The sequence below is a fragment of the Garra rufa genome, chromosome 23, assembly GCF_049309525.1.
Source record: "Garra rufa chromosome 23, GarRuf1.0, whole genome shotgun sequence".
NCBI classification, from domain to species: Eukaryota; Metazoa; Chordata; class Actinopteri; order Cypriniformes; family Cyprinidae; genus Garra; species Garra rufa.
In genome coordinates, this window is record NC_133383.1 from 34,601,816 (window position 1) to 34,618,455 (window position 16,640).

The 16,640-nt window shown below is 35.9% G+C and overlaps 1 protein-coding gene across 1 annotated transcript; it reads left to right on the plus strand.

The window, feature by feature from the left end:
- The first annotated feature begins 1,771 nt into the window (after positions 1-1,771).
- On the plus strand, positions 1,772-15,789 carry stard7 (StAR related lipid transfer domain containing 7). Its single transcript, XM_073829927.1, has 8 exons — positions 1,772-2,732; positions 7,825-7,985; positions 8,794-8,843; positions 9,310-9,420; positions 10,571-10,653; positions 10,750-10,849; positions 10,935-11,019; positions 13,019-15,789. The coding sequence occupies exons 1-8, from the start codon at positions 2,281-2,283 to the stop codon at positions 13,180-13,182; spliced, it is 1,206 nt and encodes a 401-aa protein (XP_073686028.1). The 5' UTR covers positions 1,772-2,280; the 3' UTR covers positions 13,183-15,789.
- Positions 15,790-16,640: the final 851 nt, after the last annotated feature.

Consider the following 16,640-nt stretch of genomic DNA (forward strand, 5'->3'; position numbering starts at 1 on the left):
GTCTATAGTGATTATGAAATAGCCATGTGTTCAACTGTCAGATTTCAGAGGCGTTTCTTGCTTCCCGTATTTGCATCCCTTGTGACACTAATTTTTTTTTCTAATTCCTCTCGTGGGTTATCGGAAGTCATGGGATGGAGTAAGATGAAGCTCTACGAAGGTGATGCTTACATTACTGCAAGCTGTGCTGTAACACCCCCATGTGGCCACAGCAAAAAAGTTACCTCAATTAAGTATTTCTCCTTTTCCTGGTTCAGAAGCAATTTGCAGTTGAAGTCAAAACACCTTGTAGAATCTGCAAAATGTTGATTATTTTACAAAATGCATGTTATTTATAATTAGTACTGACCTGAATAAGATATTTCACATAAAAGATGTTTACATATAGTCCACAAGAGAAAATAATAGTTGAATTTATAAAAATGACCCTGTTCGAAAGTGTACATACACTTGATTATAATACTGTGTTGTGTTTTTTTTGTTTGTTTGTTTTTTTGTTTAGTTATAGTTGGTCATGTCCCTTGTTTGTCCTGAACAGTTAAACTGCCTGCTGTTTTTGAGAAAAATCCTTCAGGTCCCACAAATTCTTTGGTTTTTCAGCATTTTTGAGTATTTTAACCCTTTCCAACAATAACTGTATGATTTTGAGATCCATCTTTTCACACTGAGGACAACTGAGGGACTCATATGCAACTATTAAAGAAGGTTCAAATGCTCACTGATTCTACAAAAGCTACATTTGTCTTATTTTGCTTAAATATTATATTTTTTTTCATTCAGCACTGCCCTTTAGAAGCTACAGAAGATACTTAAATGTTCCCCAGAACAGAAGACAAAAAAGTTACATTTACCTCCCGGCTCTTAATGAGTATTTGAACCTTTAGTAATAGTTGCATATGAGTTTCTCAGTTGTCCTGAAAAGATGGATCTCAAAATCATTGTTAGAAAGGGTTTAAATACACAAAAATGCTGAAAAAACAAAGAATTATTGGGGCCTGAAGGATTTTTCTGAAGCACAGCGGACAGTTTAACTGTTCAGGACAAACAAGAAGGGACTCATTATTTATTCTAAAATAATAATAAACTATTATTTTCTCTTGTGAACTATGTAAACGTCTTTTATGTGAAATATCTTTATTCAGGTCAGTACAAAATAAAAAAAATACTAGGCCTATGTATTTCGGATAATCTTATTATTTGGTAAAATTAACATTTTGCAGATTATGCAAGGTGCATGTAAACTTTTGACTTCAACTGTATATATTTCAGATAGGACACCGATATGAACTTATAAAGATAGGAAATAATATAGTATATGCATGAATTTGACAGAATAAATTACTTAATGTATTTGTTGACTTAACTATTAACGTTACTTCCAAACCGTGACGAATAATAGCATGTGGTAATAATAAATGATTAGTAGGAGTGTCCGAACTTCTGACTGGTTGTGTACGTATGTACTTAATTTTGTTTACTCTGCACTTAATAAGTGGTTCGTTATTTTATCGTTACAGCACTGCTGACTAAACACGTGGTAAATCTGTTTAACCTTACAGTTGTAGAGGACCTTTTCCATGGGTTGGCATAGGGTGAGGCATGTGAACTTGCTGGTTGATCCAGGGTGGTGTCCAACGAAGACAGACAGCCATATTACCCTATCAGAACAAGAGGTGCATTCTCGACGTAAGAGACAGCCAATAGAAACTCGCAAAAACTGAGCAGGGCGTGGCCAACACGAATGTTCGACGCAACACGCACTCCACCAGAGAGAGGCGTGAGGGCATGAAGCTAACGCACGAGGTTAAAAGTAAGAATAATTAAACGACAGGAATAAGATAATAAGCTTAGGTGTTATAAAATATCGAGTAAGACGTACCGTTGAAAACAGTCGAGTTGTTTTCGTTGGTGTAAGTAGAGTTTGCCCACGGTCGCGTGTTATTGAATGTTGGCTAGCTAACGTTAGTCAGTTGATCTCAGTTGCACGTAAATGTCAAACTGTTTGTTTATCTAAGATAGCGTCTCATAACATGAAATGAGAATACGAACAGAATAAATTACTTTGCTGTCGTGCATTTTAACTGTCCGTTTAAACCTGTCGTTAACTATTGCACGATAATCGCTAGTGCATGTCAACTTGACATTACCTTGCACTTGTCTCGATCCTGTTAATACATGGGAACTAATTTGTATAGTAAATCCTTGTTTTTTAGCTAATTCAGGGCGCACTTCAAAGTCAAACCGAGATATCATCGACTCATCGTTGTTCTAGAAGCAAAGATGTTCTCCTCCGTCCAGCACCGCCCCGTGTGCAATATAGGGCTGTCAGCTGTCAGATTGCAAAACTTCAGCACTTTTAACAAAACTAGTGCGATAAGTAGCAAATCGTGGAGTTTGTCGTGGCTGGGTGAGCGCGTAGGCCTGCTGGTGTCATGGCTCCAGAAAGCAGGAAGGGGAACGAACAAGCTGGCCTCCGAGAAGAAGAAGAAGGAGAAGCTATTATCTATATTCGCCAACCACTGTAGTTTTGTGACAGGCCAGAGGCTGAGAAGGGCCTTTCAAATAGGCGAGCTGTACTCAAACCTATACTCTGAGAGAAGCAGGTGGACACTCGTGGGCAACATATTTCGGCGCCTTCAGAGCAAACACGCCTCTACTGGAAAACTCATAGCAGCACTGGCTGGAGTCTTCATGTGGGAAGACGAGAAGATTGGAGATGATGACATGAGAAGGTACTTTTCTCACTTATAGACTGTTTATGTTGTTGCTACATGTAAGTTTGGAAATAAGACACTCCCATTTTTTTGATATTCACACTGCTTAAAGGAGTTCACTTCCAGAACAAAATTTAACAGATAACCAACTCACCCCCTTGTTATCCAAGATGTTCACGTCTTTCTTTCTTCAGTCGTTAAGAAAAATATGTTTTTTGAGGAAAACGTTTCAGGAGTTTTCTCCATATAGTGGACTTCTATGGTGCCCGTGAATTTGAACTTCTAAAATGTAGCTTCAAAAGGCTCTAAATGATCCCAGCCGAGGAAGAAGGGTCTCACCTAGCGAAACTATGGATTATTTTCTAAAATTCATATACTAATTGATATACTTTTTAATCTCAAATGCTCATCTTGTCTAGCTCTGCGATACACATGCACTCTGTGCACTTCGGTTCAAGACAGTTAGAGTATGTCTCATTTTCTCTTCCAACTTCAAAATCGTTCTACATTGTTGTTAGGGCTGGGCGATTTGGCCTAAAATCAAAATCTCGATTAATTGAACATTTTAACTCGATTACGATTAATGAACGATTATTTTATTTATTAATAAAATTATATTTAATTATATTTATATATATATATATATATATAATTTTTTTTTTTTTTTTTTTTTTTTTTTTGCCCTCATAGTTCACTGACAAGTTTTGTACAGTAAATATGCTCACATATTACAAGTGAGAGATTTTTGAATGAAGGGTGCATTACTTGATTTTAAAATAACTGAAGGAAACACACACTATCAACTATCTACGATTATTTATTGAACATCAGTGTTGAACAACTGAAATTAAAGCACACATTGCTTAAAACGAACAGTCACATTTTTCTTAAATTAGTGAAAATAAATAACTTGCACTTTTGGAAACAAAATAAATTATTTTCAATGTTTCAATGAAAATAAGCAGTATCTCTTCTTAATAAAATTGCTCTTGTATGTATGTATGCATATATATCACAAGTTTTAGATTTTAGAAATGCACATTTGACAGTAGCAGAGTTGACAGCTTCTGTTTCTGTGAGTATCTGTAAAAATAACAACAGCTTCATCTTTCATACATTTGCATACATTTGTAGATTACACTACCACGGTAAAGAATTTGTAATGAAAAACAGCATCCTGAAGACATTCAGTATAATTACAAATGTACAACAAACAACTGTAATGACTTACAAAAAATATATATATATTCCATTACTCCTTTAATATATTTAGCACATTATAAGTATAATAAAATTCTATATGAATATTTTACTTTTCTGCCATGCCATGGTTACTGTCAGTGTTACTACAGTAAAACCATGGTAAACGTTGGTGATTTGTAGATTGAAACGCCGGATCGTCAGAATCAGTGGCGGTTCTAGACAAATTTGACTAGGGGGGCCAAGAAGGGGCCAGTGTTTAACCAGAGGGGCACATTAAAAAATGACAACAAGTGATATTTAAAGATTATAAACTTTATTTTACTTTAAAATCATACAAACATTTTAGGGATGCTCATATTGACCGTTCACTGTTAACCGACAGTAAGAATTTTAACCGATTTTTACTATAAGTTAAACGGTTTAATTTTTTTTACGTTTGCTGCATGGTGAAAAAAATAATGTTTACTCACGGGCGCGTGTTGACACGTGCGCACTGCGGCTGTTTAGACATATTTTGATGAGTAAGCACCTGCTTTACCTTCTCTTAGTTTGTGTAACTGATGTAGTAGCCTATGTGCTGCACGATAGCAATGGCGATGTTGCGTTATCAGAGAGTGAATCCGTGAATAAATGAATTCAAATTCTGAATTAATTATAGTCTTAAAAGTGCGCGCTCCCCTTACAATCACTGGAAAGCTGTCACTCATACATTACTGTAGTTCATCGCAATCTCTCAAAGTTAATAAAAGGTAATAAAATCACATTTACACAGTACAATTAATCTCTTATTTACATCATGTCTACACTTTCTTTGTTTTAATGAGAGAGTTCTCAGAGGTGTAGAATTTCAGCAGAACTGAACCGGCACTTTAAGTGGTGAGTGGATCATAACATAGCTGCCTCTGATTGGCCACTGCGATAATGACATCAACAGAAATGTCTGTGATTGGCTATTGAACGCTGTGAGAACACGTTTATCCACATATGACCAGTGGATGAAAAGACCCCAATCGCAAATTGAAATGATTTTTGTGATGTGTTTTTGTCGCGGATCTAAGAGTTAACTGACAGCGTCCCAGTCTATCCGTACAGCATGTCGAAATAAGTAAAAACTAGGTACACTGAGGGATAGGCTGGCCTGCTATATATTTTTATGTCCAACGAGAAGAATAAGAACGGTACCGTTCTTCAAAGTGCATAGAAAGATTCAGTGTGTTTTAGTTTTGTCATCTTAATTAGGTAGTTATTTAATTTATAAATATTTAGTGTAGGCCTGTTTAAATTATTCTTTTTTTTTCAGTCTGATTTTCTCTGTTCTCAGAAGCGCAGCTGATGCGTGATAATTTGAGTATATGAATGCAGTTTTTGTTGCTGCTCTGTATGCTGCTGTTTGCACGTTAAAATAAAACATTTGCTTGTAGTTTTTATGTATCATCACAGATAATCGTGCATTCTATTTTTTATTTTAAACAAGTTCATTATTCTAATTGTATCAGTTAAGGTTAATGTTCGGATAATGAGCAGCGGTTGTCGGTCAGGAAAATTAACTGAAATGAGCATCCCTAAAACATTTATTAAATGATAAATACAGTACAGGGTACAAATACAGTGTGTCAATTCAACGTGAACAAAACTCCAGGGTACAACAAAGGGTACAACATTCTTGTTTACTGGGACAAAAAAGGACGCTATGTCCCTTCCTCGTTTCATGATAACTATTAGAAGAAGAAGAAATTTAGGGGCATGCATTGCCTTTCGTTTTTTGCTTAGATATGATTTTCAGATTTTCTGTGAAGTTTTTGGTAACACTTTACAATAAGGTTCGTTGGTCAACATTAGTTAACTACATTAGTTCACATGAACTAATAATGAACTGCACGTATACAGCATTTATTAATCTTTGTTAATGTTAATTTCAACATTTACTAATACTTTATTAAATTCTTGTTAACATTAGTTCATGCACTGTGAACTAACATGAACTAACAATGAACAGCTGTATATTTTTATTAACTAACGTTAACAAAGATTTTACAAAGCCATTTACAAACTTGATTTAATTATCAGTGTGAAAAACAAAAGTAACACGGTTATGTGCAAGAACAACAAGTCACTCACGAAATGAAATTGTTTTGCTTACCTTCGACTCTTGCAACAGGAGAAATAAATCGTAGCTCCTCTATCCAAGAGTAGTTCTAATTGTTGCTGCAGTGTTTGTGTGCGCCGCTCTAATTTACCCATGTAAGTAGAACGATGCGTCGCATTAGTTCCGCTTTTGGCACTCGTGTGTAAAACCATAATTAATTATTTTTTTTATTTGGTCAGCACGGGGGGGCCACAGGGGTGGCCAAGGACATGTCTACAGGGGCACGGGCCTCCCTTGGCCTCCGTGTAGAACCGCCACTGGTCAGAATACTGTCAATTACACTTGTTTAATTTTTTTTTAATTGCCCTATATTGGCATTGTAAGCATATGATTTAAAAACATTTTTATATAAAATTATTAGTAAAACATTTTATACATCTTTATTTGACCTCAAAGTAGAGACCTGCACAGAAACAGAGTGCGGCGCAGGACAAAACTTGATGCGCGAGTGGGTAGAAACTCGTGTGTGTGCGGGATGCGGGAGAATAAAATGATTGGAGGGACTCCCGGAAAATAGAAATATATAAACATAAAATATCTAAAAACATACAAATTGTTATTCATCTATTACACAAAAGCAACACGAACAACTAATATAACTTCAAAATGATTAACAGGTGCAAGAATAGGAAGTTTCTGGAATGCAAGAATCCACTCACCGAAAGTTCTTGCGCACTGCTTAATATGCAACACACGAAGTGTAGACACTGTTAAATATTCATTGTGCAAATATTCATCGTGTTATAAGAGTTGTATGAGATCGCGATGAACTGAGATAGGCAGGGAGCATTGTTTGCTCGCATTCTGCCATGCATGCACACAGCAGCCCATGCTTGCTTTTCTGTTGAGAATAAGATCGATGTACTCAAAAAATATGTATAGGTAACCACAATGCAGGCTTTTGCAGGCGGGAGAGGGACAAAACATGAATCTCACGGGCAGGAGTGGGACGAGATAACATATTCCGTGCTGACTGAAAAATCTGTCACGCACAGGTCTCTATCTCTAAGCATTTCAGCTCCCGCGCCCCCCTCTGTGAACTCTGGCGCCTCGGTGTTTTTAAAGGGAAAGTAATCGAAATAATCGTCCTGGAAAAATTTGATCGATTATAGGTTCTGAATGTCGATTTCGATTACTTTTCGATTAATCGCCCAGCCCTAATTGTTGTTTTAACTTTTTTGTGCCCATTACTTTGTAAACATTAGGATGGCGATGTAGGTTAAAAATGCTGTAGGTTCTACAGCATTTGAGGATAAAAAGCAGCTAACTTGTAATTATTTTACAAAATAACCAATCATTTCGCTTGATAAGACTCTTATTCCTCGGCTGGGGTCGTTTAGAGCTCTTTGAAGCTGCACTGAAAATGCATTTTTATGCGTTGAGCACCATTGAAGTCCACTATATAGAAAAAAATCTTTGAATGTTTTCCTAAAAAACCTAATTTCTTTGCGACTGAAAAAAGAAAGACATGAACATCTTGGATGACATGGGGGTAAATTTTCATAATTTTTATTTTTAAAGTGAAGTAATCCTTTAAGCGTGTACTATCAAGCGTAAATCTAATAGCCATAGTGAACGGCCCACCATTTGGTTAACCAATCAGAAATGCTCTTAAGTTGTCAATCACTTTTCGTGTGACCTCGGATTGGCTGCTATGTCTTTAGAGGGTGTGGTTTTGGTGAGGGATAAGACTCAGTTTAGCTAATTGTCTTATTTATGCATTATTGTGGTCAATGCAGCTTATTTGAACCTGTGTTTAAGGTGTGCGTGGGAGCTGCAGGCACTGGAGTCGGCGAGAAGCCCGAATGTGAACCCAAAGACAGCTGTGCATGTGGATACAACCTGGGAAGTGGTCGTGGAAAAGAAAAACTTAAGAGTTTGGAGAAGACCTATCAAGGATAGCCATCTTTTTGAATACAGAGGTATGTTTTAAATGATAAAAACATCTATTTATAGAGTGTTTTCACAGTGCGTCATTGATCGGCCATATTGGTGATGCAGAACATAAGCAATGCCGCTGAACCAAATGAAACTCGCATATTTTGCTGGTTATTGCTGCTGGAAGTGGTCAATTATTGTCATGTTTTGGGCTGTACTAATCGGTTGGACCGGGAAAAAAATTTGGAGTGCAATAGATGGCCAAAAGTTATAAAAATCAAGGAGAAGAGTGCCAAAGTGTCTGAGGAACAAAAGGCGTTTGTGGTTGGCCAAACTAAACCAGAATTTCCAGGGCAAGAATCTTGACAACATTCATGTTTGTTATCATTTCTGGTCAAGTAGGTGAAATATTAGGCTAATTTCTTAATTGATACTGCTTGTATGTATCTTTACCACCTTACTTTGGTTTGTCTAAATATTGTGCCCTTTCCTGCTTACTAAGCCCTGCTCTATATGATTTAGCAGCTTCCATGTTTTATCAGTGGATTAGATAGCATAAATCAGCAGAACAATGTATTCAGTAGTACATTAACCCTGCAAGCAATACTGTTGCTTACATCTTAGTATCGTCAATATGGCTGCGCATCCAGCTAACTGACCAAATCGTGATGCAAGTGCAAACCCTCTATTGTTTCTTTAATTGGTATTGTGTTTGACTTGAATGTGTTTGTGAAAAGCGGCACATGCACTTTGAAGGACTCCTTTATATTAAGTTTAACTGATTATCATAGGAACTGTTGGTCCAGCCCTGTTCAAATAATGGATTTACATGACCGTTCTCTGTTTTTACAGTGTTTGGTTCATATACAGACGTCACCCCCCGGCAATTCTTCAATGTTCAGGTACTAAATAAATAAACTCCAGTTATAACAGCAAGATAAAGTAAAACAACATGTACTGTTCAACCTTCCAAAGTCTTACCTACAGGGTTGCCAACCAAAAGGTTGTGCACAAATCTGTAATGGAAATGCACCAAGAGTTGACTTTGAGGTTTTGAGGATACAACCATGCATTTTTAGTTTCATTTTAATACTTGGGGTTCATTTTGTACACTTTTTAAACACTTTTCAATAGAATATAATATTATTTTGTATTGTCTTGTTATTTGGTGTTAGATTTTGTGTGGTTGCATGAGATGGCGTGTATGTTTCACTCCAAATGTGCAAGTTGTTACATGTTTCAGGCATCATCTGCCTTGCACTCCATTTATTAATGATGTTATATCGTGCTGTATGCATGTGGCTGGTATCTAGTGTTGGTATTTGAATGTTATATTTAGACTCTCCCAAATATTTCCCTTTACTCCAGTTGGACACTGAGTACAGAAAGAAGTGGGACGCGCTGGTAATCAAACTGGACGTGGTGGACAGGGACGTCAACACAGGCACCGAGGTCATTCATTGGGCGACACATTTTCCAGTAAGTTCTGAATCAAGTTCTCCTCTTGAATAGGCTGAGTTGAATTAACATAAGCATAATCTAGTAATAGTTGACTGAGGATTCAATGCCTTTAAGCTTAATCTTTTGTCTGTCCTGTTTCATCAGTCTGTCAAGTTGGATTCGTTTGCATTGTTAAATTATTCCTTGTTTAAGAAGTTACAAAACTTTAAAATTCTAATAAGTTGATATTACTTAAAGTGTGTAGAGCGATTGGATTAAAAATCTTAGTAAACATTATTTTATGTAAGTATTTTATATATAAAATATGTGTTGATTCCTAACAGCTACACTACCAGTCAAAAGTTTTTGAACAGTAAGATTTTAATGTTTTTTTTTAAAGAAGTCTCTTCTGCTCACCAAGCCTGCATTTATTTATTTTAAAATACAGCAAAAACAGTACAGTTTTGAAATATTTTTACTATTTAAAATAAGTGTTTGAAAATATTTTAAAATGTAATTTATTCCTGTGAAAAGCTGAATTTTTAGCATCATTGTTCCATTCACATGATCCTTCAGAAATCATTCTAATATTCTGATTTGCTGCTCAAAAACACTTATTACTATTATGTTGAGTAAATTTTTTTTTCTTTGAATAGAAAGTTCAGAGAAACAGCATTTATCTGAAATAGAAAATGTCTTTAATCATCACTTTTGATCACTTCAAAGCATCCTTGCCAAATAAGTATTAATTTCTATAATCCCCCCCCCCCCCCAAAAAATAAAAAATGATACTGACTCCAAGCTTTTGAATGATGTAGTGTATAATGTTGCAAAAGCTTTTTATTTCAGATAAAGGCTTTCTATTTATCAAAGAATTCTTTAAAAAATGTACTTAACTGTTTTAAATGTTGATAATAATAATTTAAAATGTTTCGTATACAGCAAATCAGCATATTAGAATGATTTCTGAAGGATCATGTGACACTGAAGACTCGAGCAATGATGCCAAAAATTTAGATAGGATCACAGGAATAAATTACATTTTGAAAGGTGGTTATTTTAAATAGTAAATATATTTCACAATTGTTCTGTTAAATCGTTTGACTGGTAGTGTACTTGAACATGTTTGTCCATATTTACAGTGTTGTTTAATAGCTATCGATGTTATTTCTTGACCTTTCTTTTGCAGTATCCCATGTACTCTAGAGACTATGTCTACGTGCGCCGATATCATGTTGATGTGGAGAGCAACTTAATGATCTTAGTCTCCAGGTAACAATTGTTGCCATTTTATAGGTGTTATTTAGTGACATTTTAATTAGTTGAAGTGTGTCCTTTTTGTTAAGCGTGCCTTCCTTCTCCGTTCAGAGCCGTCAGACACCCCAGTGTACCAGAGTCCCAGGAGTTTGTCCGAGTTCACTCTTACCAGTCCAAGATGGTCATCCGCCCACATAGGTCATTTGACGAGGTAAAAATAGGGAATCTTTAGTTTGTCTGTCTGTCTGTGTTTGGTCTTAGTTTGCAGTCTTAAGCTAGTTATCTTGTCTCAACAGAATGGCTTTGATTACCTGCTGACTTACAGCGATGATCCCCAGACGGTCTTCCCTCGCTACTGCGTCAGCTGGATGGTGTCTAGCGGTAAGCCATCTGGCTTATGCACTTAGACTGATTTTTTTTTTTGTATGTGCTTCTATTTGGACAGTAAAAAATTTTTTTTTAGTAAGTTATATCCAGGGTCCAAAAAGTCTATCATGGTTTCCACAAAAACATTAAAGGAGAAGTTCACTTCCAGAACAAATTTACAGATAATTTACTCATTCCCTTGTCATCCAAGGTGTTTGTCTTTCTTTCTTGAGTCTTGAAGAAGTTGTTGTTTGAAAAACAAATTTTTTCAGGATTTCTCTCCATATAGTGGACTTCTATGGTGCCCCCGAGTTTGAACTCCCAAAATGCAGTTTAAATGCAGCTTTAAAGAACTCTAAATGTTCCCAGCCAAGGAATAAGTGTCTTATCTAGCAAAATCTAGTTATCTAGTTCAGTTATTTTCTAAAAATAAAAAAAAAAGCTCTGCATGAACTGTGTGTATTCCAGGTCATGACAGTTAGGATATGTCGAAAAACTCCCATCATTTTCTCCTCCGACTTCAAAATCGTTCTACATCAATTTTTTTCCTTTTTTTGTAAAGGGCGTTTGATCTTCTTTGCATGTTCACTTTGTGAACACTTTGTGGTCGGTACTTCTGCAGCAATGTAGGGCGATTTTGAAGTTAGAGGAGAAAATGAGATGGGAGTTTTTCAAAATGAGATTTTGAAGTCCAATAAACTGCATCCATCCATCATAAAAAATGCTTCATGGCTCCAGGGGGTTGATAAAGGCATCTGAAGTGAATCAAAGCATTTAGAAGTACAAAACAAGGATTTGTAAATAAATATGTTGGAGGATTTCGATATAAGCCAAGAGGGGCTCGTTCTCACAAGACTAGCATATTCTCACCTGAGCTTATATGGATATTTTCCTTGCACAAATGCATCGATTTGCTTTAGAAGGCCTGTATTAACCCCTCTGAGGAATGATTTTTTTAGATGAATAGATGCATTTTTCATTGTACTTTTATTGAACTATCAAATCTCAATACCCATTCAGTGCCATTATAAAGCTTGGAAGAGCCAAGACATTTTTTAATACAACTAATTGTATTCGCCTGAAAAAAGAAAGTCATATAGACCTATGATGGCTAAATCACAGGGTAATTTTCATTTTTGGATTAACTATATCTTTAGCCAACAAAAACGGCTTTCAGCATTGTATGACTTTTATGTTTCCTCTTATTTTGAATCATTTTAATTTTATAGCTTTTTCCTAGCATTCCTTAGAATTTAGAAAAAAAAAATTAGACACAATATTTAGATAATTAGTATCTCACTGAGTATCTGTTTCCAGTTGGACTCTCATTACTGCAGAATTTACAGTTGAGGTCAAAAGTTTACACCCCCCTTTCAGAATCTGCAAAATGTTATTTTACCAAAATAAGCGGGATCATACAAAATGCATGTTACTGTTTATTTAGTACTGACCTGAATAAGATACTTCACAAGATGTTTACATATAGTCCAAAAGAGAAAATAATAGTTGAATTTATAAAATGACCCCGTTCAAAAGTTTACATCCCCTTGATTGTAGATACTGTGTTACCTGAATGATCCACAGCTGTTTTTTGGTTTAGTGATAGTTGTTCATGAGTCCCTTGTTTGTCCTGAACAGTTGAACTGCCCGCTGTTCTTCAGAAAAATCCTTCAGGTCCCACAAATTGTTTGGTTTTCCAGCATTTTTGTGTATTTGAACCCTTTCCAACAATGACTGTATGATTTTGAGATCCATCTTTTCACACTGAGAGACTCACCAAAAGCTCACTGATGGAGAAACACAATGCATTTTGGTAAAATTAACATTTTGCAGATTCTGAAAGGGGGATGTAAACTTCTGACCTCAACTGTAACTGTACTTATCTTAGTATCACAGTTGGGAATTTCACAGATGAATTGGCTTCATCATAAAAGTCGCCCTTGAATTCTGCCCTTTCTGCAGCTGCTGTTTTAACACCTGTTTGCAAAGATTTCACTTCCTCTCTGTCTCATAGGCATGCCAGACTTCCTGGAGAAGCTTCACACTGCTGCTCTCAGAGCTAAAAACATGGACGTTGGCATCCACGATTACGTCAGTGTCGTAAAACCTACCCAACCCACCCAAGATCGGCTAGCTGACGGCGCTCACACCGGAGGCCCGAATCAATTCTACGCCTGAGCGTGTCTGGCAACAGCGATTGATACACAGTGGTAAAATGACCCCGAACAGAAAATTTCTTACATCCACGGAAATTAATCTATTCTCAAAATTCATCTATGCCATTGTATGACAGCTAGCACAGGATTGGTCAGAGCGCTCATCCCCCATTTTGTATGCTGTTAGTTTGCTGCTTCTTTCCGTAGGGTGAATCAAAGCCAAACTGCTGAGATGAGCCAAAATAACGCCATTTATTAATTGTAGATTCTCCTGCCAAGCCTTATTTCACTCCGCATTTAAATCACGATCATCAAAATCGATCATGCCGTTGAGATGCTGAAAAACAACAGGAGAAGCATCTACACATCCTACAACCTTTAACTTCAGGAAGTCGCTTATGCAGTTTATACTGTGGTGAACTGCTCTCAGCAGAGGCAGATCGACCTCACCATCGTCCTCATTTACCGTGTGAATGTTCACTGCCAGTAAAACCCAAACAGCCTTCACAGGATCACCAAAACCTTCTGTGGAAACACAAGAGAGGTGTGTCTTATGCCAACCGCAACATCCTCACGATCAGGCTCGGCTGCGCTCTAGAGGGCTGTTTGAAGTCTAAAACATCTTTTTCTACTCTGAACTCCAGCAAATGAGGACACTGTGACTCGATACCGTAATGAAAGTGGGAGCACGACTCGCTAGTCGGCATACAAAAGCACTGCAGGATGGATTTTGAGCAAGTGCGAAGAATTAAGAGCATTAGTGTTTTTTGTGAATGGGATTGTCTGTTATATTTGGACAACCTACAGACATAAATCAAGATTCTTGTACAGTTTTGGTCTCCGTCCCATCGTTTGACCTTGATTTCATACTGATACAGTAGCACTTCAGATTGCTGTGTGGATAAATCATCGGAGAAAATGCAAAGGTACATGCATTTTGCTGTATCTGTTTCTTCTTTATGGTCTCTGCAGAGAAAATGAAAACTGTTCTTTCAAATCCCAAGGTCAGATTTTGTGTGGTGGATGTGAACAAATATAATCTTGTTTGTGACATCCAGATGTCCTTTGTTTGATCGAGGTTAGCACTTGATAATGGCATGACTCTTTTTGTTACGTGAGTGTAACTAAATAGGCATAATTTGCAATGGAATTATGTTGCAATTGAAATGTGAAATGAGTTGGTTGATTACGACATCCAGATAATCAACCATGTGACTTCCTGTTTTGAATATCTGCTCTTTACTGAAGGTGTAAGTAAACATCAGCTGTTTCATCATCCTGTTTAATCTTGTTCCATATGAATTCCTTCTTTGTTTCTTTAATTCAGTCAGAATTCCTTTGTTGCAGCATTCTGTTAAGGTTCATCATAAAAAGACATGGCCTAAATATATTTGTGTGTGTTTAACACCTAGATAGCACTGCGCTGTTTACATCCCAGTGGTTTAAAGGCATCCAAAATAGCTTTTTTTTGTTTAAAAAAATGTTTTTTCTATTATTTTGTTTTGTGTTTAAAACTTGTTCACAGCGGTCAGTCAAAAGGTACTTTGAAAGATCTTGTTAGTAAGGAATATTCTTGGTTTATAGATGTTACGCTTTATTGACAACATTTGTGGCATGTTGTTGATTGAAATAGATGATCGTTTTGATTTGGATCTGGAAGTTTTTATGAACTGAGCTTTGAGTTGAAATTATGTGCTGTGCTAAGATAACATAACTACACTTTTGTTTGCTCCTTGAAGGGATTGTTCACCCTAAAACAAATATTCTGTCTTTAAGTACTCAACCTCAAGTCGTTCCAAACTTGTAAGACCTTTTTTCATCTTCTGAACACAAATGAAGATATTTTTGATGAAATCCGAGAGCTTTCTGACCCTGAATAGACACAACTACCACGGTAAAGACACACAAACCTAGTACGGACATTGATAAAATAACCCATGTGACGTCAGTGGTTTAACCTTCATTTTATGACACTATGAGAATACTTTTTGTGTTACAATTCTTCTTCTGCAAGTTATTTTGGTGGAAGATGGTAACTCGGATGGATTTTATTAAAACTATCCTAGTTAGTGTTTTGAAGATGAACAAAGATCTTATGGGTTCGGAACGACATGAGGGTGAATAATTAATGACATCATTTTCATTTTTGGGTGAACTATCCCTTTAATACATACAAATGCAAATATCCCAGTGTCATATCTTGTTCCGTTTCCTCAAAACAACGGTGTTAATTTATTTCCAGGCAAATGACATTACTTTCCACCTATCCTGAATATGGTTGTTAAGCACATTGAATGTTTTATGGCATTTCATCTAAACATCATGTTGAAGTCTATTCACTATTATACTGAAAAGTGCATTTTCTTGGTGTTTGACTGTACTTTGCTTATGATTTGAGTCAAAGCGTCATAATAAAACAACCACAGTTTAATGCACTTGATAGCATTTTCACATTTTCTAATATCTAAACTAGAAGTGTTTTACCGTAATCTCAAGTGAAATAGTGTATGTATGAATGACTGAGATGACAGAAGCATGAGAGCTTGTTTTTTTTTTTTTGTTTTTTGCTCTAATGTGAAGATGATCCACCTAATTCATTAATTGGTGATAATAAAATCATTTGAAAATTTCTTAGTGTTTGATTGTAATTGATTTCCATTATGGAAGAACTTTGGAGTAACCTTTACTCACTAAATGTGTTTTAATAGCTTTTAATCATCATATGCAGGTACAATAACGCCATATTTCATGATAGATTGCATTTAGTTAATAGTTTAGTTATTTACAGTTAAGGTCAAAAGTTTACATAGAACTTGCAGAATCTTCAAAATGTTATTTATTTTACCAAAATAAGAAGGATTATATAAAATGCATGGTATTTTTTTTTATCTAAGACTGACCTGAATAAGATATTTTACATAAAAGATAATAATAGTTAATAATAAATAATTTATAAAAATGACCCTGTTCAAAAGTTTACATACACTTGATTCTTAATACTGTGTTGTTTCCTGAATGATCCACAGCTGGGTGTTTTTTTTGTTTGTTTGTTTTTTTTAAGTCCCTTGAGTCCCTTGAGGCTCATTCAGGTAAGAACACCATATCAAGCATTTGACTGGGGTACTTTTTTATAAAATCTTTACTATTATTTTCTTTTGTGGACTATATGGTAAACTTCTTTTGTGTGAAATATCTCATTCAGGTCAGTACTAAATAAAAAATAACGCGTTTTCAAAACCTGAAAACTCTTGTATGATCCCTCTTATTTTAGTAAAATAATAAACATTTTGCAGATCCTGCTAGATGTATGTAAACTTTTGACCTATAAACTTTATGTATTATAATTGGTGTTGATAAGTACTATTATCAGTATAATCAATGCACATATTGAAGGTTACACCCTAGCATCATGTCAGCGAGCTTTCCACTTGTAAACACTGACGTTCTCTTTTAAAAGTAAACGTAAAAGTCAAGTTATGA